Below are 27950 nucleotides of genomic sequence, written 5' to 3' on the forward strand. Positions count from 1 at the left end.
ATCTGGAAGCATAATGAGTAACTTTCGCCAATAGGTTTATACGTCTATGTTTTCTATCAGTCTGGAAAACGTGCTGCGAATCGTTGCCATCAATACGTTTTACTGTACATTTTGAATAATAACCTGCCATCAGTAATCACGCCTTACGGCCTCACTACAGTCATCGTGTAAAATGCATTCTCGTTTACACTCAGGGTTGTGTATTCTTTTTTCTTCCTGATTGTGATGAGAACAGCCTCAGTTATCACAATCATTAAGTTCAGCCGATTACCCATAAGCAATTCAACGATCATATTAGCAGCATTGTCCTAGCCTGCTGATTTTAATTAATGCCTTCAGCCACAATGGCCAGAGCAATGCCTTCAGCGTATCCACTTACTTTATGATCCACAAAAGTAGTACAAGGACGGAACTACTCTGTTTGCCTGTGGTCGTAATATTTGGTAATTTTTTGCACCAAATGCATTTTTATATTTAAATTGTGTAGCAATCATAAGACTGAGATTATATGTAAATTAGTATAACGACTTTCACTTATTTGAACGCTCTAATCTTTACGACCATAATTACTCAATGGTCGATTAGTATGGAATATTAACGATTCGTCGACAAGCTTCATACGCCCTGGCGTACCTTTTGTACTAGAATGCGTACATATGTATGTATGTACATGTGCATTTACATATCTAATAGTTATTTACTGTAAATTCTGATAACCAGATTTTTAAACTAGAAAGAGAGGATTTATTGCCACAATAAATGCGATTGTATGTAGTTTTAGTCGATAGCGCCAACCAACGTAGAGAAAAGAAAGTTGAAGGCAATACATAGTGTAGTTTGAATGCCAGCCAGTCAGATTTGATAACTCGACTGCTGAGGGCTGTATGCTGTGGTCATAACTTAAGGAAGTGTAGTTGTTGTAGCCGTTAACAAAAATTAAAACTCGCAAGACAAGTCCACAATATTCAATCATTGCTTATTGGTAAGAAATCGAACGCAACCGGAATTTGAAATTAAACAAAATATTTACGCCACTGTGACCACTCGCAGCGCAGACCACCGGTTATTGTATAATTAACGAAATATACATACATACCTACATACATATTGGTGCCTACAAGTACTTTCGTATAGGTACATATGTACAGTGTTTAAATTCGCGATTGAGCTTATGTTTTTTCGGTATACCTGTGGCTTTTTCACACTCTGCTGTTTTAAGCATTTTATCGTGAGCGCAGCTTGGCCGATGGCAAATTAAATTCGTCAGCAATCAGTGCACTTGCACAGCTGAGCCGCAGCAAACGTGTTTCGTTTTCAAGTAGCAGCGGTTTAGTCTGCAGAAACAACGATCGCGACTGTTTGGGTTTTGAGTGCGCTTTGGTTTGGCTTCGGATTGGCGGAAAATTAACTGTTCGATCGGACTCGCGTGTGCATTTTTTCTTTTACAAATAATTTATAACGTGTTTTACACAAAGGAAAAATATATGTACCTACACAAAAAAGGTCATTAGCTAAAATTTATGCATTAAATATTTTTCGTTATTTAGAAGGAAGTACTGTGTGGTTTTAGAGTGAGGCTTTTGGAATGATTTGAAAAGTAGAAAAAAAAAACAAAGAAATATTATTCAGAAATTTACAAAACTTACAAAAGATTTTAATGGCTGATTATAAAATAACTGACATTCGCGCGCAAATAATTTTGTTGTCAATTCTAATAAGAATTGGCAGAAAAATGTGTAACTAAAACAACACTCTTTAATAGAAAACCACATCGAAAAGTAAAAAATTCAAGTTTTCAAGCAATTTACCTGCAATTTCACTTTTTTAGATTGAATACCATCTTGTGTTTAATATTTCGTTCAAGGCTAAATAAATATACTCCAACTTTGGAGCCAACTGGAATTTTGCATAGACTTTCATTGTATGCTTCTAATCTACAGAAGGGGTCAGAACACCTGCAACGCCCCCCCCCTAAATACGGCCTTGATTAGGTATATATAGATATGTAGTTTTTTCTTCTAGTTTTAATAACAAAATAGCGCGATTTTTTACTCAAAATTTTTACTATATATATTAAAACATTGTTTTATATCCATATTAAAAAAAAAAACAATAACTTAATATATAGTGAAAATTTGGAATAAAAATTCGCGCGATTTTTGATTCCAAAGTTTCGGCTGCGTCGCTTTTTCTATTAAAAAAAAATAAAAAATTTAAACATATAGTAAAAAGGATTAAGAAATCTGCCAATTTGGTCTGCGGTGCTTTTCTATATAAAACAATATAATAATATGGCCACACTGACGACACAGGTGACACTGGCGGCACTGGTGGAGCCGAAGACCTCCGACACTGGTGACACTGGTTAAGTGACAGTAGACACTACCAATTATTTTTAGTTGGCGCTTGGTATGCAGCAATGTACTTGGTGTTCTCCGCAGATAGGTCGGTGGCAGAGTGTGCAAGCAAGTGTTGTCATTCGGCGTTTTTGATATGGGAACATCGAATGAGTTGTGTGCTTTTGTATAGTAGAAACCAAATTTCTTTCTGTTAAGCGGCTGCACTCCATTGCTTCGTCTATTATGGTAACAAATAATGCGAGAATGAATGCATGCAACATTAGCATATCGTGAAAAATCGCCACCGATGATCTGCGAGTATTATCCTCAGTTTCTGATCCAGTGTATTTGGTCGACTTATTCTTCAAATATTTTTTAAACTTTCTTCAAAATTAGTGGTCGAGAATACTTTTGCAATGATTCCACTAACCAAAAAGAAAAGAACATATAGTTTATAATAAGTTTTTGCTGAGCACCCTTCAACTATAAAACGAAAAAAAAACTTACGCAAACAGTAAACATTCGTAAAATTTACGAACATAGTCACTGCCTCACATACACAGACATCGCTAAAGCACCGTATTCCGTATTCCTTAAAAAACACTTGTCATCGCGTGCAATGAACTTTCAATGAGATCCATGCCGTAGGGCATTGCCAACTGCAAATTTTCAATTTCATAGTCGTAAAATTTACGAATGCTTATCGTTCTACGGTTAATGAAATGAATTTCACGTAAGGAGTTACTTACATCAAAAAGTATAAATATGTATAACCAATAATATGGTCTTTAGCCCAATAGCACTTGCTTAGCTAGATAGATAGCTAAATAAAGCACTGCGGCCAGTAGATCACTTGCTTAGTATCTATTTCGAAGCAGCAAAAAAACTTGGATTTTTTCTACAAAAATGTTTAAAAATTAAGTTTTATTATTATTCTTTTTATACCCGAGCGCACTTGTGCACAAGGGTATTATAACTTTGTTCACATAACGGTTGTTTGTAACAGGCAAAACGAATCGAGATAGATATAGACAAATGTATACATAAATGATCAGAATGAAAAGAGAAATCGATTAAGCGGTGACTGTCTGTCCGTCCGTCCGTCCGTCCGTCCGTCCGTCCGTCTGTGCACACGATAACTCGAGTAAAAATTGAGATATCTTAACGAAACTTGGTACGTGAACTTCTTTTGGGCGTGGGACGGATGGTATTGAAAATGGGCGAAATCGGATAATAACCACGCCTACCTCCCATATAACGGTAATTTTAATAAATACGAAAACTGCGATATTTTAGTAACTACTGAAGATAATTCACTCAAAATTGATACTTACAATAAGTTTCAGACGGAAAACATGAATATTATAAATTTTTGGAAAATGTGCGTAGCCACGCCCACTTATGGTTACATGTGTATATCTTGGAAACCGCAGCACCAATTTCTTCCAAGCTTGGCACAGTTGTTGGTCTTAGTACAGCATACTAAATGGCTGAAAATTTAAAAAATCGGACAATAACCACGCCTACCTCCCGTATAACGGTAATTTTCAGAAAAACGAAAACTGCGATATTTTAGTAACTACTGAAGATAATTCACTCAAAATTGATATTTGCAATGAGTTTTAGACGAAAAATAAGAATATTACAAAATTTTGGCAAATGGGTGTAGCCACGCCCACTTATGGTTACATGTGTATATCTTGGTAACCGCTACACCAATTTCTTCCAAACTAGGCACAGTTGTTGGTCCTGGTACAGCATACCAACTGGCCGAAAATTTCTAAAATCGGACAATAACCACGCCCACATCCCATATAACGGTAATTTCGAGAAATACAAAATCTTCGATAAATCAGTAAATATTGAAGCTAATTTATTCAAAATTGATGATTGCAACAATTCTTTACCAAGAAATACGTTTATGACAAAATTTTGGAAAATGGGCGTAGTACCGCCCACTTGTGATCACATATATGTATCTCGCTAACCGTTCTAGCAATTTATACCAAGCTCGGTATGGTTATTGTGCTTGCCACATAAAAGCAAACCGTTGAAAATTGTTGAAATCGGACTAAAATTGAGGTCGCTTTTCATATAACGGTAAATTTCAGATATGCTTGAAATTTCAATATTTCGAAATTTAAGGACGCTAATTTACTTAAAATGTAACCCCGGCTTATCATGTAGCGGTAGCTTTCGGAAAGGTGGAAAACATATATTTAATACTTGCGCCGGGTATTTAATGTTCGGCTCCGCCCGAACTTAGACTTTCTTACTTGTTTTGAGTTAATTTTTAAGAAACTTTTACGTTGGTGACCTAGTAAAATTTTCCGAAGAACTGTTTTCTAGAACTTACCAATCCTCAGACGAACTACCAAATTTGCTTTTTCAGGGGTTTCTTCAATTAAGGGCCAAAACGAATTTTTCAGGCGGCAGCTAATGGGTTAGATTTTCTACGAAAATATTTCAAATCAAATTTTACTATATATGTCTTAACCTTTAATTTTGCCCAGACATTTATTTCAACAATTTTTTCCACTTCTTTGAAACTGTTTACGCCCGGTTATGTAAAATGTAGTAGCCCATAAAATAAAAACGCGAGCTAACTTTTGCGAATCCAGCGTGTGGTTTATCACTGGAAATGTATACTTTCATAAAATATTAGGAAAGTCCGGCATGGTTTGAATTGCCATGAAATTGTCGTACTAAAATAAAAAAAAAATAAACACATAAATAACCGATCCAAGTACGTTATTTTTTGTTGTTGTTTAACGTTGCTTCGTTGGCTTCTCAAATACGCTTTTGACAAAATATATATTTTTTTAACTTTTAGACGTTGTAAAATACATACCAGGACAGCCAACTCATTTTTGAAAATTCCCCGATTTCGACAATGTCGAAAATGCCCGAAATTTCGTAAAATTCCCCACCCATAGATATCTCTTGGTATATCTGGTATTTCTGTTTATTTTATTTTTAAATATGTATAATTCATCTATGTACTCATAAAGCAAACCAAACTTTTATTAAGTTTGTTTACAAATAAAGAACAAAAAATGTACATATAATATTTACCACCAAATTTTTACAAGTTTTCACAATTTTTTTTTGTTATTTAATTCGAGTTATTTTTATAAAGTTTCAAGTACCTAAAAATTTTTGTTTTAGATTTTTTTTGCCGAAGGTGTTGGGGTTTTCTTCCATATAAAATAAATTGTGTTTATTCGTTATATGAAAGCAAATGCCACAAGGAAAGTTCTAAATAATGAACCTTAATTTCTAGCCTTTTGAAACTTTATTATACTAGAATTGGCCGAGCTACAAAACTGCATACGGCATTCATTATGAAATTTGTGAAGCAAAAAATACATTTTTTTTAGATCTAATTCCTCACAAAAATAAATTTATCCCCCGCTTCCCCACGTAAACTGAAATTCCCCACAAAAAACGGCGCATTCCTCGATTCCCCACGTAAACTGTAATTCTCCACAAATCGGGGAATTCCCCACGAGTTGGCTTCCCTGATAGGTACTTAATAATACAATACACTAGAAATTTTGATCGCAGACAGGCACAATACCTAAACTTATGTAAGTGACAAACTTTTTCGATATATACTTACACATACATGTTGTACTACACCATAAAACAGTAAAATTATTCGATAATATGCCAATCTGTGTAGTACCCAATTGTGATTAATGTCCAGCGATTGACTGTTTGATAAGATTGTTCACCGCAGACTGCAAAAATATATTTCACAGCCATAAAATAACAATGGATTTGAAATATTTTTAATTACAGGTTAATTTTTAGTGATAAGATTCGCAACAGCTTTTATGAAAAAAACTAAATTTATTTAAGTTATCTTCACATGGAACATGGAAGAATTAAGAAGTTTTTATTTATCTTTATGGATAGTTTTTAATTGTAGCTGCATCGCGCATCGTTAAATAACGAAAAAGTGAGCTATGTACATCGGTGCGGCTAAAACGAAATTTTATTGTAATTTTTATACTAACGTGAACCTTACAAATATAAAACTTGCACAATTTCATTCGGCTCAGCTGCGTCCAATCTTGTATGGTCGTGGTGGCTCAGGATTAAACTTCCATCAAAGCAATTCTTTGAAAATTTGGCCACATTTCTTTTCTTTTCTTAGAACTAAATGCAGGAAATGGGTTAATTGAAAATAACAATCACTTGTAAGCAAATTATTCGCATACTTTCGTATAATACTCATATGTATGGTTTTAGTGGCGTGTTTGTTTGTTTGTTTGTTTTTTTGTGCTGCTGAGCCACTTAATGAAATTGTACTTACTGTGCGTGCATGAGTGTGAGTATGAGTACGCCTGTGTATGGCCATAAAATACACAGACTACACTTACAGCCGTAATCATTCGCATCATTTTAATATTTTATCTACTTTCTGTGATTTGCGAGCGAAATGTCAATAACAATGTTATAATTTCGAAAGACATGCAAATATTTCTATAGAGGTTATTTGTTGACGTGTGTCGTTGTTTGTTATTTGCGTTTATCTTTTATTATTTTACCTGTTTTTTTTTATTGTTAAATTTCGTTGTTGTACTGATAAGTGGCCCAGAGCTTAAGTTGAATACAATTGGCTGGAGGAAAATTTTAATTTACGGTGGCAAACAGATTTCCGTAATTTGGATATTTGATGATCGAAATACTGTCAGTACGTTAGAGTGTTCCATACAAAAAATAAGGTTTTTTTCTTCCCACTGAATCTCTTGATCCATTTAGTAGAACCCACTAAAATACTTTGACGGAATTCAGTGCCTTTCTCATTGTTTTAAATAGTTTGTCACAGTTTGAATTTAAGCTTAATTTGTTTAAAATGCAACTAAAAAATATAAAAAATTAACTAAATGCTTGCCGACAATTTATATTATTCCTCTTTGTTTAGACTCAGGGAATTCACAAGTCGTACTAAAGATCGTAATATCTTAAGTATTAAAATTTTTTCTATCTAAAGTAACGATTAAAACGGGTTTGAAGGATTTATAACTACACCGAAATGTTTTTGTATCGATAGAATCTATATATTAATACGCTAACATAAATTTTGTCTCCGTTCGTTTGGCGATTCTACCGAACCGATTTCAAAACCAAGAACCGTTGGAAAGGCATTTTTCCGTAGATGAGCAGAGTTTTAATGGTTTCACAATTGGTTGAAAATTACGGCCAAAACCGTCGTTTAAACATTTTCGAATTGTGTATAGATGTTGCTGCAACATGTTCAATTTGACATGTTTCGCCTGTTGTTTCACTACACATTTGAAATTAAGCTTTGAAATAAAGATAAATATGATGATGAAGAAATAAATGATAACGATGAAGTCAAAAAAAAGAACCCAGAAAGATAAAGACGAAAATGGAGACAATGACAGAATTAAGAATTAAGAATTAGGGTAACTGAAAAGGTAAGAACATTTCTTGAATTTATGAAGTGAAACTTCATTAGCGGCAGTTGGTTGGTTGGGAGTAAATTGTCAAATTCAAGTTGAATAATGCGCATGGAAATGGTTCTCAGCGGTTTAGCGGTTTGAGAATAAAAACAAAAACAAAGATGCCTAGAGGTACGAACATTTCTTGAATTTGTGAAGTGAAACTTCTTTAGCGGCAGTTGGTTGGTTGGGAGAAAATTGCCAAATTCAAGGGGAATAATGCACATGGAATTGGTTCTCAGCGGTTTAGCGGTTTGAGAATAAAATCAAAAACAAAGATGCCTAGAGGTACATGGCAAAAACGAAGATCAGAGTAAATTTGAACACTTTAAGGTAAAGGTGAAGAGGAATATGCAAAAATAAAGATAAATATGAAGAAAAGGATGAGGATGAAGATCGATATTGTTTTCGATATAAAACTCGATATTCTTATCGATATAATAATCGATATTGCTATCGATAAAATAATCGATATTGTTATCGATAATGTTATTAATTAAATAACCGCTATTGTAATCGATATAATAATCAATATAATAATCGGTATAGTTACCGATACAATAATGGATATTGTTATCGGTATAATAATCGATTAAATAATTGATTTTGTTATCGATTTAGTCATTTATATTGTTAACGATATGTACAATAATCGATACTGATGATTGTTATATTTATCGCTGAATTAATCGATTTTACAATCGTTGTATTTTTCTATATGTGTATGGATATTGTTATCGGTATTTTTATCAACACAGTTATCAACAGGGTTATCGATACACTAATCGGAACATGGAATGTGATCACATTACATGACATCACATCACATTTTAGCACATGAGATGAAGAGACATAACATGATATTGCATCACATAATATGATATCACATCACACGATATCACATGACATGACATTATATGATATGACATCACATTATATGGCATGACATCACATGACTTGACATCACATGATATGACATCGTATGACATGACATGGCATTACATGACGTGGCATCACGTGATATGACATCATATGGGATGACATCATATGACATGACAGCAGAGTATATGACAACAGATGACATGACATCCTATCACATCACATAAAATCACGTCATCGCACCTCATCTCATCTACGTGAATAGAAAAATAAATGGATATAAGCAAAGATGTGAAAGATAAAATCAAAGATGAAGACCAAGGTAAAGTTACCGATTTCAAAACCAGAAACACCGTTGGAAAGTAATTTTCTGTAGATGAGGAGAGTTTTTGTAGTTTCGAAATTGGTTGAGAATCGTCGTTTAAAAATTTCCATATTTGTTAATGGTTGTTTTTGCAACCTGTTCAATTCAAGCGTTTCGCATTTTGTTTTACCTCGTATTTGAAATTAGACTTTGAAATAAAGATATATATGAAGATGAAGAAACTAGTGCTACAACACAGTATGACAAGTGTACCAAACGATAATGGTACAATGCTCTAGCTTTTAAGTGTTTATGTTTTAGTGTTTATATGTTTATGTGTTTATATGTTAACAAATATACGTATATGAAAATTGGCCCCTGAGGATGCTAAGGAGTTTAGCGAAACGTAGGGCAAAGCAGTGAAGAAAAAACGTTGTTTTTACTTGCACTAATCACCAACTAGGCCAAAGAAGCTCATCAAAATTAATAAAATTTACGACGAAAATTGGCCAGAAAATAAGATATTATATTAAAATTTAGTTACGTTTTAGCAGAAGATTTTCCGATTAGTTAATGTAGAAAAACTGTCGAATTTCGACAGTAACTGGCACTCTAGTATATATAATTAGCTGATTGTCAAAGGATGACGGAAATTCGTTAAAAAAAATCACCTTACCACCTAATCGAAAAAATCAACAACACCAAAATATAATTAGCATTAGCATTATATTATCATACACAGAGAATCTCCTAAAACCACTTTGACGTAGAATAAGTCTTACGTTTCGGTATGGATGCCATGCTCAAATGTTGTAGTTGTGATTTTTGGCGCTTCACAAAAAAGCTTATTGCACGAGAACTAATCAAGCAATTTCAAAGAAAATTGTGGCGTTTCGAAGATAAAATTCCAACTCTATCGATAGAATTATTCTAGTAGGTAACCAGTTGGGTTTCTGCCGTAGAAACACCGGTAAATATTGGCTTATTTTTAGGTCAATTTTGAGCCTTTAAAGTGTGCTAGGAACTTAGGCTTTGCAAGTTTTTTCCTTTCGTTTGACATATGGGAAGTATTGGTTGATATCTTCTAAGTATGTTTATTTTATTCAAAGATATGGGCATAAATAAATTTCAATACAAAATCACTTCGTCATCATTTTGCAAACACGTGCATGTGCTGAAAGTGAGAGAAGGAGACAAAAAGTATGTGTGCGTGTGTTTCGGCTTTTGAGTAACAGATGGCGCAGCTCCGGGGAAATGTTGGCAACAACTGTTTAAAAATATTAAATTCGATGTATACAATCGGTTAAATGAACTACGACAATATGGATGTCTATCAAAATGGCATTGAAAACCCATTTATTTCTAAACTGCATGTAGCAGCGTTGATACCTGTTTAAAAAATCAAGCTCAGCCTAAATTAAGACAATTAGAAAACTGAAGTATGTATCCCGATATGAATGTGAGACGAAAGAGGTGGTGGTTTGAAAATATTTTGAATAGGGTTGCCAACTTTTTACAAAGTTTATTTTATGCAATAGGTTTAATAAATTACTTCAATATAGATATCAATCACAATTGCTTTGAATAGATTTTATTCCTTAACTACATGCAGGTGGGTTGCCACCTCTTTTAAAATTTGAATTCAACTTAAATTACGTATTCTACCTTTAAAATTAAGGGCTGTCGCTTCGGAAATATTGTAATAGGTTTCGACCACCTCGTTTTGCAAACATGAAATCCTTTTTCAAGTTCTGTATTTCAAAGAAGTAGGGGATGTTGTAGACAGTTTCCACAATGCAGACGCAGACGCCACTAAAGTTCAGCGGCTAAACCGTAAAAAAAATTGTTCTCGGTTACAAAAACTAAAGCGTAAGCAAATCTTTAAGAGGGTTTAAAAACATAAAAACAAATTAAAGAGATTATAAACAGAGGAACTACGAAATCAGATCATTTAGTTAACCAGTTTCCTCTCCATGAACTCTTTATTTTTAAATATTGCCCAATGGCATCTGTTGATGTCTATTTACTAAACTTTTTTGACACCGCTGACAGCATCTTATTTTTAACTATGTATTTTATTTTATTTAATGGGCCTAACCACTTCCGTTATTTATAAACATACATACATACATATGTATGTACCCTGCAAAAAATTGTGCGGCTAATCTCTAAAGAGAGTATTCGGAGATTACTCTCAATCGGGTACAATTGGGCATTAATTAGTCCCAAGTAGTCTCATACGGGTCCTAATGGAGGTCAATTAGTCGCGACTCATCCCTTATGGGTATAATTGGAGATCAATTAGTCCCCAACTCATCTCTAACGAGTACTATTAACGATTTAATGATATGTACGCACTTAGTCAATGAAATTTCATGTGCGGCGTTGGCACACAGGGAGAGTATTCGCCTAACAAAACTGAGCACCCCGGTTCGAATCTCAGCTGGCGCAAATTTTTATTTTTATTTTTTAAGAGTGACTAGTCACTTTTTATACCCCTTCGGGGTATAGGACATGCTGGAACAAAAGAGAACAGTTCATTCCATATAAAGAGATCAAAAGTGGTATTAGTCGCATGCTCCTTTGCGATTGCTCCTGGAGTCATCCCGGATTAGTCCAATTTTTTTCAGGGTATATTCCCTGTTGTTAGAGCTTAAGTAGTTAGCTAATTGTTTATATTTGAGATCGTACCGAGTTTACATTTTTAAAACGGGAAAACTTTACGTAGTTATCCGTCGTAGAGGTACTTTTACGCATATTGTTCACTATTTGAGCCTTAAATATGGTGTATGTTTAAATTATACCTCATCCCCATGTAACGGAGTCTTATATAACTTTGGTTGAAAGAAGTAGCCGCTTAAGTCAACTAAAGAAAGTATTGAGTTCCACCTATTATTAAGGCTCTACATTAAAAAGTTGGTTTGATTAAGATTTTTTAAATTTTTGTGAACTTTATATAAAGTTTGAAACTTTGATTTACATGGTTTATATTATAGATATTCAGTGAAAGTGGCAACCGCTGTGTAAGCATTGCGCGCTTCAAGCCCTGGTTAAAGCAACTTGCAAAAAATTTAGAAAAATGGTTTTTTCTTAACCGCGGTCGCCCCTCGGCAGGCAATGGCAAAACTCCGAGTGTATTTCTGCCATGAAAAAGAGCTTCTCATAAAAATACAATCGCCGTTCGGAATCGGCGTAAAGCTGTAGGTCCCTCCCCTTTGTGTGACAAACACTAACATATGTGTAAGCGCCTATCTAATATTTATTTAGTTAAACTTGGATTTATCTGGTTTATATTAAAGAATGAATGATTCGTTTTCATAAATAATTAATGCAAATATTTTTAATGAAAATAATTGTAAATAATATATTAGAACAAGGTGTACATTTTCACTCGACGCCTAGTGTATGTTAGTGTTTGGCTGAGGCTCTCCTCAGACCTATATTATAAAGCTTTTTCTTTTATTATATTTTTGGAAACTGGTCTCGATCACGGGACGTGTAGAATGATAGTGCGCACTTCTACCCACTACACCATAGCGGCCGTAGTGAATAACACTATGCGACAGTCAAAATCGGGATGGGATGAAACCAACGGGAAATGTTATATCGGTCAAAAACAAGTCATACGTGGCCCGGCGTTTCGCTGGGTCACGTCTAGGAATCGAGATACATCGATTTGAAGTTAGTAACTATCATATAGGGGAAATTGTCAACTTTGGTGGTCTTTTTTTAGACATAACTCGAGAACCACTAGTCCGATTTTGCTCAAACAAATTTAAGAAAATTAAAAATTACAATTCCTTTAATCTGTTCATATAACGTTTTTCTATATAATCAACAGTTTTGCCGGTAAAAATAAATGTATGAAGAAAAAAAATATTTTTTGCCTAAAATATTAAATTTTTTTATTTTTTAAATTCATAAAAAATCCAAAACGGAAAAGAGGCAAGTCGTATTACTTTCACGCAAAGTCACATAACCTTTAAGCAAAATGAGACATAGATCCTGAAAATCGATGGACGCGTTTCGCTTTTATTCACAATTAAGTGAAGGTATCTCATTTTGACATAAAATCAATATTCTTTAAAAAATTTAATATTTTAGGCAAAAAATATTTTTTTTCTTCATACATTTATTTTTACGGGCAAAACTGTTGATTATATAGATAAACGTTATATAAACAGATTAAAGGAATTGTAACTTTTAATTTTTTTAAATTTGTTTGAGCAAAATCGGACTAGTGGTTCTCGAGTTATGTCAAAAAAAAGACCACCAAAGGTGACAATTTCCCCTATATGATAGTTACTAACTTCAAATCGATATATCTCGATTCCTAGACGTGACCCAGCGAAACGCCGGGACACGTATAACTTCTTTTTTACCGATATAACTTTCCCCGGTAGTTTGAACCCTTCCCGATCACTGACCCCTACCATTTGTCTCACAGTGTAATAATTGAAAAGCTTTTAGATAATTTTTGACGGTAGCATTGTTCGAGTAAATAAATATATTTGAATCTGCATTAGATTTTTCGTTGTTACACTTTCATAATTTCTTCCGAGACATAATTGAGTTTTCCTCGAAAGCATGCATGCATGCAAGCATTTCGTCTCAGGGGAATATTGCTTGTCGCCATTGATACATATAGTCGTTTAAAGTACACAACCGCGTATCAAGAATATGCAAGAATTCGTATGTGCGGTTGCCCAAATTTTATCGGAGAGAGTAAAACGTATCTTATTCCAAAACGGTTCGATATATCCGGTAAGCAAATATCGTTTTTGGCACAAATGTCAGATACAAGGTTTTGCAGAACCACGATATGCGATTTTGCACTTTAAATGACGATATGAATATATTAGACGTCAGAAACTAAACTTTTGATTTATTTACGGTGCATTTTATGTACAGTTTTCTTATCTAAAAAAGGTCCGAAAACGATGTCTTATCCGGAATCATGATTTTAGTTGTACGAAATTAGTTCATTCAGTTTAATATTTGATCATTTAGTGTTGGAATGCTGAAACGATGAGGACATAAAAGAAAGATCGCAGCCCAGAGAGGCCACTACCTAGTTAAAAGAAGTGACCCGTCAATTGTTGAGTGTGTACCCTTCGATTGCTTCTAGGAGTTTCCAGGTTCAATCTCCCTCTACCGAGGAAGAAAATTCGATTAATCCAGTACGACTCCGGGAGCAATCGCAAAAGAATATGCGGCATTTGATCTTTTTATATCCAATGAAATGTTCGCTTTTGTTTGATCATATCCTATTGGCCCCCTCTAAGCCCGAGCATGTTGAGAAGCGATTAGTCCCTTTTAAAAAGTAGAAATAAAAATTTACGCCAACAGCGATTTTAAGCGGGGGTTCTCAGGTTTGCTAAGCGAATACTCTCTCTACATGCCAACGTCGCATGTGAAATTTTTAATTTTGTAGATTAACTGCGTACATACATATCATTAAATCTTTTCTTGTGTCCGTAAGGGATGAGTCGAAACTAATTGATCTCCAATAATACCCGCATCAGACCATTTGCGACTAATTAATGCCCAATTGAACGCCATTGAGACTAATCCCGGAATACTCTCTGTAGTAATTAGTCGAACAATTTTTTCCATGGTTTGTATAAATGTTTTTCGTATTAGTGTATTAATTACTGAACGTGCTTGCATTACTTTTTGTTTTGTTTTTCCTAACTCCCAAATAGCATCTACCAGGGCCGGCCGCTGGATTTCTCTTTGGGGAGGTTTATGTAAAGTCATTCCTAACAGCCAAAAACATCATTACACAACTCACCTAGATATACACTCTAAAAAGTGCATGTAAAGCTACTAATGAAAAGTGTTTATTTTTCAACCAGGTTCTGTGCTAATATACACACAAGATGTTCAATATTTGATTTTGAACATGAGTTGTTTAAAATATAGACATAAATATACACATGAAATCTTTAAAATTTTAAAATTTTGAAAGTAAAAATATATTTTTTTAGAAATAATAAATATTAAGTGCTCATATTTAATAAATTTTATACACTTTGAGTGTAATTTTTCTCTACATGACAAATTTGGTATGTAAAAGTAAGCAGACAGTGTTTAATTTTGCACACATTAGGACAGGAAACTGGTTACCTCTCTCTATGTGCGTAAATTTAAATAAACATTTTTTTACAGGAAACTTTAAACATTTTATGTTTAAACTGTGAAGTTGTGAACAATAAATGTTTAGAACTCAAAAAAACAAATTTAAAATTTGTTCTACGCCACATATATTTATGATAGGTAAAAGTAAACAAGCAGTCTTTAATTTAATTAGCACTGTATGTAAATTTGCATTCATTAAGAGAGAAAACTGGTTACCTAACTTAGTATGCGCAAATTTTAACAAAAATTTTTTAGAGTGTAGATAACCATTCTTTTAATACTGAGTCGACATTAACATCCAGATTGCGATGAATATTGACAAAATGTAGCCCATTTTGTGCTTGTTCTCTGCCCATGCCTGCACATGCATGCTGATATTCATTGAATTATTTCTTGAATGATAAATAAATAGGGGAGCGAAGGGTATTATGGACCACGTAAGGAAAAATTTCTGTAGGAAAAACGGAAATCTGATCTTTTGCTCATTTTTAATGGATAACTAAGCCCAACCAAAATAGAAACATATTTTGATACGGCAAATGTTAAAGCCGTTTCTTTAGACTTTTTTTGTCCTGATAACGAATCCGGAAGCATAAAGTTCACACCAGCTCCACATATTTGAAAAAAAAAACGAGGCCAAGGTGTCAAAAAAATCGCGTTTTTTGCAATATTTCAAAAGTTCTAGCAAAGCAACAAAAGATGATAGAACCTTCCTGGCTTAAATTAAAGCCAGAACTCTCGACTACTATCTCTGAAAATACCATTTGTTATATACTCTTATTTGTTTTTATTTTATTTTAGAAAAATTAGGAACAAGTTGAATCAAAGTTTTAAACGTTTGCTTATTATAGGTTTCAAAAGGAAGTGTCATTGACATTGGTTATTGTGGTACACCAACTGTAAATTGAATTATTGTAGAAAAATTTATCTTCCTCATGATTCCAGAAAATTATAAAAATAATAAATTATTATAAAATTAATAGCACCAATAGCTGACACTACGAAAATACAAATAAGCCACAATACTCGCTGGTGTAATTATTTAATTTTGTACGTTTCAAAAAATAAAAAATAAGCATTCAAAATCTAAAAAAATAAATTTTTAGAACAAAAACGTGTATTTTGCAAATATAGGACTTGACAAAAAACGTACGTTTCATTAAAGTGCACGCAAACCTTTCATCGAAAGGGGTCAAAATGCAATGCATAATATAATATATTTTCAAGTACAATATTTGACTGCAAGGTTTTATATATTTATTGGTTTCCCTTCACAGAGTTCATTTGTGCTTCAATCGCTATTTTAAATGAGTCTCGGTTTATTTTAAATTGGTGGTAACCATTAGCCGCGCTTCGCTCCCCTAATTGCAAGGAAAAACAATGTTGTCACCAATAGCATATTTTAATAAAAAAGATTTACGGATATCTTAAAATTTGTTTTTGTTATTTATGGCCTTTTAACAATTATTTCAACAATTTTTCCTGAGCTTGAGGCGATTTCTAATGAAAAAATGTTGCGGAAAAAACAACAATAATTTACCCATAGGTAGAAGTGATAACTACTATCACATCTCCTCATCAGACTTCTTCACCGCGGTCACTGGGATATGAACCATTAAAATTGTTGACATCTTAAAATATTTTTTACCATTATTATCTTAAACTAAATGATGGCAACTTTGTATGCATATTTTCCTCCAAAAGGGGGAGTTTAGACCTCAAAACCCCCTTTGCGGCCATGCCTGGCATCTACAAATCGGAGCGCAGAACGAAAATCCATTAGACGAAAAAATTTTATCGCTAAAATATCAAATAAATACATATAGGAATATGGTACTTAGTACAGTGAAACCCGCTTAAGTAACCAACATTTTTGGGCACCGTGAATATTTTAATATAATCTGAAGAAAATCCCTCTCTTAAGTACCTCCCCGCTTATTTACCCAACCCGCCTAAGAACTAAAATTTTTCGTACCCCATTTACAATTTTACTTATAATTTTCCCCTTTTAAGTGCTCCCGCAACCCGTTGGGCAAAAAAAAATCTAAAAAATCAACGGTAATTTTTAGCCACTTGAAACTTGCACATTGTTACACTAAAATTGAATGGGCTATTAACACTTCTGAGAAAAAAGTTTGATATTTCGATGAAAATTTGATGATTTTTTTTCAGTGTTCTAAAAAGTTTTAAGCTTAGGTTTATATGGTATTTGTTAGGGAATGAACTGTGTTTTTATTGAAAAATCTTAAAAATTAATAAATAAGCATAAGTGGCAAACAACATCAGTGTGAATTCGTTCCGAAATGATAGATATGTATGTCCAATACTGTATGTATGTATAAATTTGTATAATCAATAATTTTAAAGAATTGAATTCTTGAAAAATTACATAACATTGCTTTATCGATTTTTTATAAAATTTTTGTTTATGTATTTATGTGTTTAAATAATGCAACGATCTCGAGGTACTTAAGCGGGTTCTTTTAAATACCCGACCCGTCTAAGTACCTCAAAAAGCTGACATTTTTCGTGAGGTACTTAAGCGGGTTTTACTGTAGTAGTATTACAATCAGTCGTGTAATATTTTTTTAATTCGCTTCTATGTATTGCAGGAAATGCGATTCATACGCTCAACGAACAATAAGTAGAGATACATTTTTCACAGCCAACGAAGCGACATACCGAAACTTTAGCTCGAATCGATATAATCACCTGAACTAGTAGACACCGCCGAGCCACAATGGACGACGGTGCAAAAAGTGAAAAATTTAATGGACACAAGATGGAGATAGCGCACCATGATCCGTAAGTAAAATTCAAAATGTACTCTTTAAACATTTCGAAAGTGGCTGTTGCCATAGAATAGGTATGTATGTATTTATATCAATGTGTATGATTTTGTAGGTATGTACATTAGGGTGCCCATCGAAAATGCCTTTTTTTGGAAATTTCAAGACCCTACACCCTAATTTTATTCGTTTTTATGAGAAATATTATTACCTATTTTTGCGGAATTTTGAAAGGTCATTTAGAGGTCACGACATGTCGATTTAGGTCAGAACATTGGATTTGGTAGATCTATGCGTTTTTGAATGTTTATTTTCGATTAGATTTCAAAGATCGAATATGATCTGAAAAGAGGATACATAGGCCTTTAAAATGGTATATAATAATCTATTGTCGGACTAGGCTTGTTGGGTTTTTTTATCGGGTAAATTAAAAAAGGCCCATATTTCGCTTAATTTTTTAAAATTTGACCATCGATAATTTCTACAATTTCAAAATATGGAGTAATATCTAACATTAAATCCATTTTCAAATAAACTGATATCTTATTTATTGCAAGCGCATACAATTTGTCTAATTTAGGCGACTTTTCTTAAATACGGCCTTGAAGTGTTTATGTACCGGAATTTCAGATTTTTTGAGCAGTGTAGCTAAGGAGTTCTTCCAAATTTATTCAAAATTGATATATATAGTCGCTCTTTAGCAAACAAGTGGGTTTTCAAGAAATTTTAGGAAAATGGGTGTGGCACCGCCCACTTATATGATATATGCGTATCTCAAAAACTACTTGACCGATCTCAACCAAATTTGGTACACACATTGCGCTTAGCCTCCTTAAGTAGTGTCTCGGACAAAACCTACTCCTCCTAAAATATAGCTAGCTTAGAGTTTTTTGAAATTACCGTTACATTGGTGGAACCCGTGGTTTTTATCCGATTTCAAAAATTTCCAAAATGGCGCTTAAGAAGCCTAAGCGGAATATGTTCACCAAATTTGGTTGAGATTGGTCAAGTAGTTTTTGAGATACACATATCAGATATAAGTGACCTAAATCGACAGGTCGCAACCTCTAAATGACCTTTAAAAATCTATAAAAAGGGGCAAAAATATTTCACATAAAAACGAATAAAATTACGGGGTAGGGTCTTGAAATTTCCAAAAAAAAACATTTTCGATGGGCACCCTAATGTACATGTGTGGTTTCTATGACTTCTCATATTTGCTCTATTTTCAACACACCCTCATAATCAGCATATTATTACTTAATATGTTTCTATGTATTCGTTTGAATTCCGCAACCTAATTATTAATTTCTAACAGAAAAGTTGTTTAGCAAGAAAACCGACTCGCCTCAAGCCGCCTTCTTAATGACGAATGTTCCGCACGCTCTTTGCATTAAGCACGCGCTGCAGCCATAATAAGTATTGACCAACATTTTGCTTTTGCACGGTGTGTCAGAATCGGACGTTTGTAGTTCTTCACTAAATAGATTCTCAATTTTAAATTTAAAAACTTCAGAGGATTAGGCATGACTTTAGAGTAAGTCAGTCTGATTTCGGCTGTAATCCATAATGCCGTAAATATCTAACTATAGTATACGAGGATTGCTATATATATTTCTGGCCTTAAAGCTCAATTAGTCAACGACGTAGCGTAAACGTAAGTTGACGTACGTAGCAGCGTATACAATTTACTGTTGATAGAGAGAGAGAGAAGCAACGGTAACGTCACCGCCATGCGGTGGTGAGTTTTCGTTAACACACGAATCCCATAAGCTAGATCGTGTCTGCGTCAACCTACGTCTACGCTACGTCGTTGACTGTTTGCGCTTTTAAGCACATCTAGTATTGTCAGGTGCCATCTGACGTTTCCATTGAAAACTTTGACATATTTCACCATGAGTGCACGCCATGAGCACGTGAAAATATTCGTGCGATAATTTTTCAGATGAGGCTCGTCTAAAATCCGTTCAAATGAATGTAAAAGTGTATTGATCATTATGGAGAATATTATGAAAACACTTAACTAATTTTCAATCACCAATGTTCTATTGTTAGGCCAGAAATATAAATACCAACCCCCGTACATATGTCTGTGTATAAAAACTTTAAAGAAAACATTCACTAGTGATATGCCCGAATTCATTTATTTTTGGAGACCTTAAAAGTTTTGTTAATTGAATTTTTACCATACCTTTTCAATCATAACTACTATAACACCTTGCAACCGAATATATTTAAATAAAAAAGTTATTAAGTTGGAGGGAAAATTTTTGAAGGAAGCAACAAGTAAGCTTTCAAACCAGGTGGGATGGTAACAAAAAAAAACAATAGAACATTTGACTCCAGGATGTGATCAATTGTGAATTATTTCGATCCCGTCAGAACTTATACAACGGTGAAAGATATTTTTTAACATAGATAGTATAAAATATAGTATAAAGTTCCTTTAAAAAAGTCATTTGAATGAGTGTGACTGGTGGGACATTGAAAATCCCTACTATATTTTACCTTAATTCACTCAAAAACGAATTTTAGCCAATAAACATAACTTTGTAGGCAGATTTTCGTGTGTTGTAAAATGTTTACTATACGCTTTCGTTTTCATTAACACTTAAGCTTCTTGTAAATAAAAAAAAAATATTTTAAGTTGCGACTGGTGGCACAGATCCTAGTGGATACTGTAAAGTAATTATATACGAAGTAATAAAAAAAATGCTGCTACTTTTTATTCTTCTAATTATCTTTCAATAGACTAATGAGATGTGGTCATTTAGCAAGAAGTTATTACTGAAATAAGGATAATTAGGACATTTTAAAATTTATTCCGATTTCCTCTTATAGATTGAATGGCCCTTAGGCGTTAAAGAGCTTAGTTGTTCGTCTTTCCAATGTCTTGAATGCAGTCCCAGGCCTTGCGAATACCGAGGCATATGTCCCAAAAGGAAAGTGGAGCTTATATCCATCACTGTCGATGGATCGATATACATACATATATATTTTGTCCTGGTTTCAGTTTTTAAGACGTCGGTAAAGATTCTACCATAAGTAATCCCCAACTCAGTATCAGAGGACTCAACATTATAGAATCTCCTAAGCAAAGGTGATGGCTAATGGTCGCTCCTTGCTGATCTTCAGCTCCGAGCTCTTTTCCACAAAACCTAAGTTCATCCACCAAGTAGTAAAGCTGTTAACGAAAATTATTTCAGCGGGAAACAGTTACTAACGGCCACACTTTATATGTAATTTATTAATACATGAATATGTATACAATATGTGGAGCCCTAAATAGATTTGACTGCAAGTCCGAAACATGCGTTTGAAATCATGGAAAAGTATATTCAGTTGATCTGAACTCATACACTGTACTTTTCAAGTAAATTTATATGTACATAGATATGTATTTATGAACCGTGTGTTATTTGTATGGTAAATATTTATGCACAACAAAGAAAATGGAAACTTGAAGATTGTAAATCGTTAGATATACAAAGTGGCATTTGTACATATGTAAGTAGAGGAGTTGATAAGCTGGGCGGAACCAACAAGAAGATACTTATTTTCATACTTATGCCCATTGTTCATTAAGTCATTTGCAGAAGGGAGAGATATCCATTGCCCCAACGAAAGCGAAAATTAAGCACGGTTAATTTGCTTAGCTTGATTTTAGTTAGGAAACTTCAAATGTATCGTGAGCCAAGCAGTTGGCCTTGAATGCCGTTGCAGCTGATTAAACCTGGTTGTTTGGAATGCGTTTCCCACGTCACTCCACTCGGTTCAACAACACAATACAAAAACAGTTTGTTAATAAATTGTTTAATATTCTACATATGCACATATGCACATATGCATGAACTCTAGAAATTTTTTACTCAGCTGTTTTGAGATTTAGCACACGCATATGTAATTTGCTAAAAATTCACAAAACACCTGAAATAAAAAATGTAATATGGCGCATTTTGAAATACAATATCCGATTGTTGGCCTTACAGCTTTCTCTAAATATCACATAATATTAATATATCGTATTTTATGAAAGGCGATTGTATTTTTATGAGTAGCTGTTTTTTCATGGTAGAACACACTCGGAGGTTTGCCATTGCCTGCCGAGAGGTGACCACTATTAGAAAAAACTAGGTGCTTATATTTTTAATTTTTCTAAAAGTTTCACCAAATCTCAAAAATCCCATCAAGGTCATATGCACATTTATAACGACGATATTTAATGTAATACTCAATTTAATTTCCAAATTTAGTGACTGCATTTCTTTAGTCCATATCATGCCTGAATTTTCATCTTCCAATCAAAATATTTTTTGGGAAAATATAAACTAACTAAATCAGTTTTAAACTTTTAAAAGTTTGTTGGTCGATTCATTTGAAATATTCGAAATTGGTGACGGTACTCTCGCATGCACACTCAATAAGTATTACTTATACACATATGTATGCTTGTATATTAGGGTGGTCCTAAATGTAGGAGGCAAATTTTTACATCACATTTCCTAAGCCTCAATCCCTGCAACGATGCTACTAAAGTCGAAGTTATCACGAATACAATTTGGTCCCGATTGGAGTCGCTTAAAGCGGGTCGCACAGGGGTCAAAGTTCCGATTACCCTATGAAGACGTCTTAACCGACTCCAATTGTAAGAAAAATTTGATATCTACGACTTTAGTAGTGTCGATTTTGGGCATTAAATGAAATAAAGATTTTTAATTTCTTGAGTCTCCATAGGGGGATCTGGCCTTTGACCCCTTTGCGACACGGGGCACTACTCAAATCCGAAAAAAGTCAGAAAAAATGCAATAACTGAATGCTAAAAGCAATCGTGAATTTTTGAACTTATTTGCCTTTGATCTTTTCTAAATAAAAACTATCTTTTATGTTAATTTTGTAATTTTTGGTCATGTCGTCCTACCAACAAAAGCATTTTCACTGTATAAAACCGGTTGTCCTGTTTTTTTTTCTAAAATCGGAAACCGTTTTTTTTTTTTAATTGCAATTTCTCGAAACTGGTTTTGAAAAAATCTTGTTATTTAACAAAAACCGTTTAAGTCGAAATTCGAAAAAATTTCATCAAAATTTTCCGCTTTTTAATTAGATTTCTTACCTACATACATCCATATGTAACAACCTTTCGTTTTCTTTATTTTCTTTCAAATAGCAATGAAATTGTCGAAGCAGAGCCACTCTCTTGGAAATTTTGGAAGAAACGTCGCTATGTTGTCGTACTGCTAGCATTCCTTGGATTCTTTAACGTTTACTCGTTGCGCGTCAACCTCAGTGTAGCCATTGTTGCTATGACAGAGAATCGCACTGTCATCGATGATGCTGGTAATGTCTCATATGAACAAGACTTTCCATGGGACTCGAAGCAAAAAGGTCTCATTTTGAGCTCGTTCTTCTATGGTTACATAACGACACAGTTTATTGGCGGTTTTATTGGCGCTAAAATTGGTGGTAACATTGTAAGTAAACGCGCATAGCTACTTGCATACATAGTATGCATTAAGCGGTTTCTGTATAAATACAAATTTTTAATTGCTTGTCGCTTTGGTTTAGGTTTTCGGCTTGGGCATCGGCACAACTGCTCTTCTAACTCTACTTACACCGCTGGCGGCTAAACACAGTCTTGAAATGTTCCTCGCTGTGCGCATCATAGAAGGTGTTTTTGAGGTAAATTTGTGGTTTTGTAGATATTTATGTATTTACATATGTATATTTGTCAGCGAATGAGCATACATACAAGAATAAACCATTTTTAGCATTGTGTGCTGGAAGAACGTCATAATCCAAAAAATTTTGAATAGATATTTTCAAATGACTTTGGTAATTTTTTTCCAAACAATATTTTATTTTTAATTCGAATTTAATCATAGTGTCCAGCCCTCAAGAAAACGACAAATTCATATAAAAAACACGAGAAAATTAAAAGGGAATTTTCTTCTATCAAAATTTCTTAAAGTAGTTTGCAGCTCTTACGAAAAAATGTTAATTTCTTGAAAAAAAAAATTACAACAACGGTAAAGTATTTACAAGCGACAGAAAGAATGGATTATATTTGTTGAAATTTTTTTCGAGAGCTGGATACTAAAAACCACCTTACCAAATAAAAATGTATAACAATCTCCTGGAAAATACCCGAATTCAATGCTCTAGAGAACTTTTTCATTAATATTTGAAAGCAATTTCGATTGGCGTTATGAGCTCTTGAAACGCACGTATTATGAGCTCTGCCACGCAACGGCATGAAAATCAACTTGGTAATATTAACAGTAGGACTTTCCAGGAGAATGTATTTTTGGTTTTACAGTGGAAAGTCTTCACTCCAGATCATTTTATCGAGCTTCAAAGTGTAGTTGCTAACGCCCAGTTTTATCAAGAGCACTTAGATAAGTACTTTTTATAGCGAAGATCTTTACGAAGATGTTTATCACTGGTCTAAGCTGTCTAAACAATTTGTATGGAGAAACAAAGAGTTAAGCGCTCTCGGCTCGTTACTCGGCCAAAATATATTTCGTGGGAGAAGCTTTTTAAAGATGTCTATAGATTTTATATCAATCATGAAGAAAATATATCTTATGGTATAACCTTTTTAAAGATTTATTTCGAGTTTATTGGCTTAGTGCTAACCTCTTTCTGGCCGTCGCTGTTTTAGATGTATAGAAGCTTTTTCTAATCTAAATCAGTCACGATCAAAACATATCCCGCGAACCAAGCTTTTTTAAGCTTTAGGCGCTCTCGAATTAAAAGCGTTTTATGATCGTCCCTGATTTGAATCACGGCGCGCCACTTCAAAGGCACGCGTTTCAAAGCTTTTGAAAGCTTTTTGCACGCTTTAGATACGGCTAAATAAAGGCTTCCAATGACCAAAATTGATATGAATACACAAAGGATATCGCAAAGCTGCAGTGGAAAAATTTAGCCAAGATATTCGTCTCTCAGCTAAGACTCTAGCTCTCTTTACGAGAGTTTAACGAGAAAATACATTAGAAGAAGCGGAAACGAGTGAGTGCGAAATGTTGCTGTCCGAAAGGAAAGGCGCTCAAAAATTGTATCTATCAGAAATTTCGTCGACTAAATCGCGGTTTCAAGTCCGAGCCGAGCTATTTTAAAAAGAGAACGGTGACCCTATGAATTATGTTCAGAGCATCTTTAAATTATAGTGGAACACTCTCTCATCACATTGAAAGAAGTCAAAGGCGATGACGAATACCCTGATACACAGATGTGGCCACCCAAACAGACAGCTGCTTGCAGAGGAGCCCTCGCCAAGGCACGTCAGGAGGCATCTATATGAACTGACGGACGAAGTCCAGAGGTTCATTAAGCAGCCTCTGGACCCGTCAGCATACCGACAGGCCCTGAACGGCATTCACAGGGACTCAGTCTCGAGTTATGTAGACTCTAGATCTGTGAATGCCGTTCTAGCCACACAAACACCGGCCATTGACGCGACGGAGCTCCATCTGCCTCGAGAGACAAGAACAACAATATCCCAACTTCGCTCTGGCTACTGCAGCCGGCTAAACTCTTACCTGAGTAGGCTAAATGCGGATGTGCCGAATGAATGTCAGGCATGCGGAGAGACCCCTCACGACTCGAAACATCTCTTCGCATGCCCGGAAAACCCCCTGTGAACCGACCCCATAGAGGCTGCACGCTTCTTGCGGCTGCCGTTAGTGGAACTCGACGACAACGACTGAGATATCAACCGATCTGGGCGGGGTTGTTGTAGCCGCTACAACAACAACAACAAAGAATACCCTGATACCATGGTCAATGATGGCAGAATCGATTTATCGCTTTCAGTCTTATCATTATCCACGAACAGAATGGCGTGTCAAAAATAACACTGCCGGAGGCATCTGAGCTTTTCAACGACGGCGGCGAGGAATATGGTCTGAAGAAAGCATGCTGGCCAATTGAAACAGAAAAAGGTTCCGCAGTCCCCTGATATACATACGCATCAGCAGCCTTCTAATATCTGTGTCACGTACCCAATCCGTGTTTTCTAAACCTCCCCCTTCTCTCTTCCATCCCAGAAGTAAATAACACAGGTAGCCAAAACGATGTTTACTAGTTCCTTTAGGGCTCCTTGAGGCGAGAATACGATTTAGGAATTTGTTTTCATTGCACATATTAAATTACTACATGTGACAACTTGTAGCCCTATAACAACCAGCATTCTCCTGGCATTCTAATAAATGTGCACACTTGTATATACATATATAAGTAAGTATATATATGGGCTTAACTGTAATCTTTTTCTTGCAGGGTGTCACATTCCCCTGCATACACGCTGTCTGGGCACGCTGGTCTCCACCTCTTGAACGTTCACGAATGGCATCCATTGCCTTTGCCGGAAACTACGCTGGTACCGTTGTGGCGATGCCCTCATCGGGTTTACTAGCTTCGGCTTACGGCTGGGAGAGTGTCTTCTATGTGTTTGGTGCCATTGGTTTGGTGTGGTTTATTGTATGGATGTTGATGGTGCGTTCGGGTCCTGATCGCGATCGTTTCTGTTCGGACGATGAACGTGAATACATACAGAGGAAGATTGGTTATAATGGAAGTCAGAATATTAAACATCCTTGGCGAGCGATATTTACATCTAAACCATTTTATGCAATCGTGGCGTCACATTTCTCAGAAAACTGGGGTTTCTATACGCTGCTGACGCAATTGCCAACATTTTTGAAAGGTTTGCGAATTTAACACCAACAAATTTCACAGGACCTTTTATTATTTTGATTGTTTTTTGCAGATACATTGAACTTTAATTTGGACAAGACTGGTTTTCTATCTGCTGTCCCATATCTTGCCATGGGTATTCTGCTCGGTATCTCAGGTTATTTGGCTGACTGGTTGCAGGTGAAGAAAATATTGACCACAACACAGGTTCGTCGCTACTTCAATTGCGGCGCTTTCCTCGCACAAACTACCTTCATGATTCTGACTGCTTATTTGTTGGATCCAGCGTGGTCGGTGGTTTGCATTACTATCGCCGTTGGATTGGGTGCCTTCGCGTGGTCTGGTTTTGCGTAAGTATCGGGAATATATAGCCAATAGATTCCTTTTAGTTAAGACATATTTTTTCCGATACTTGTAGCGTCAACCACCTTGATGTAGCGCCCCAACATGCCAGCGTTTTAATGGGCATTGGCAACACATTTGCCACGATCCCCGGTATCGTCAGTCCCATGCTGACTGGTTACTTAGTTACGAATCAAACTTCTGACGAGTGGCAAGCGGTGTTCTTCATTTCTGCTGGCATATATCTTATCGGCTGTCTCATCTATTGGTTCTGGGCATCTGGTGAGCTGCAAGAGTGGGCCAAATCGCCAGAGCAAAAGGCCGCTGAAGCCGAGCAGAGACAAAGCGCATTAACGGTAAATGGCGCCGCAAAGGAAGGCTATGTCAACGCTGCCGCCGATCTGAAAGAACAGTGAAGTGATGAAATTAGTCTGAGAACGGGGCTTACAGGGGAAATAAGCATAGAGTTGTATGTAAATATAAATGTACATATATTCATACAAATTCATGAGGAAAAGTTGTGATACAATGCATTGACAGCGTGAAAGTGCTTAACGAACATTTCCTAATAATTTTTCGTGATGAGTTAACATTTAGAAAAAAGTTATTGTAGTTTTACTGTTAGTTAAGTACAATGTTTACATACATAGGTGAACAATTAAAATATAAAGGAAATTAAAACTAATCTAAACATATGCATTTGTGTGTTCGTAGCCGGTTGGCAACATTTATTTAAGTGCCTAAAAGTATGCAGCCAAATTCGTATTTTACAGATGTAGCGAGGAGGGAACAACACAAATACAAACGTTTGTATTTGTGAATTGCTTATTCAACCCAGCAGGAAAATGTGGTTCCAAATTTTAGTTTGCTTCGAATACTATGCTACTGATTTCACTGAGCTGCAATGCCTTTTTCTAATTGCTGAACTTATAGTTCAAATTGGCACTGAATTGCTAACTTTCACTGATAACGAAAAAGTTCAGGTTTA

The 27950-nt window shown here is 34.9% G+C and overlaps 1 protein-coding gene across 1 annotated transcript; it reads left to right on the forward strand.

Moving 5' to 3' along the window:
• Positions 1–1293: 1293 nt before the first annotated feature.
• On the forward strand, positions 1294–27627 carry LOC118746389 (sialin-like). The gene is made up of 7 exons (XM_036480249.1): positions 1294–1503; positions 17750–17942; positions 23091–23394; positions 23489–23602; positions 26204–26630; positions 26694–26970; positions 27039–27627. The coding sequence occupies exons 2-7, from the start codon at positions 17878–17880 to the stop codon at positions 27376–27378; spliced, it is 1527 nt and encodes a 508-aa protein (XP_036336142.1). The 5' UTR covers positions 1294–1503; positions 17750–17877; the 3' UTR covers positions 27379–27627.
• The last annotated feature ends 323 nt before the right edge of the window (positions 27628–27950 follow it).

The sequence above is a fragment of the Rhagoletis pomonella genome, unplaced genomic scaffold (genome assembly GCF_013731165.1).
Source record: "Rhagoletis pomonella isolate Grant_MI unplaced genomic scaffold, Rhpom_1.0 Rhpom_scaffold_00010, whole genome shotgun sequence".
NCBI lineage: Eukaryota > Metazoa > Arthropoda > Insecta > Diptera > Tephritidae > Rhagoletis > Rhagoletis pomonella.

What these genes read in the sequence shown, in the direction of transcription:
- LOC118746389 (XM_036480249.1), top strand. Translation starts at nt 17,878, where the DNA reads ATGGACGACGGTGCAAAAAGTGAAAAATTTAATGGACACAAGATGGAG. An exon ending in GAGATAGCGCACCATGATCC is followed by an intron (nt 17,943 to 23,090) that starts GTAAGTAAAATT and finishes TCTTTCAAATAG; the next exon opens with CAATGAAATTGTCGAAGCAG. An exon ending in TTCGCGTGGTCTGGTTTTGC is followed by an intron (nt 26,971 to 27,038) that starts GTAAGTATCGGG and finishes CGATACTTGTAG; the next exon opens with CGTCAACCACCTTGATGTAG.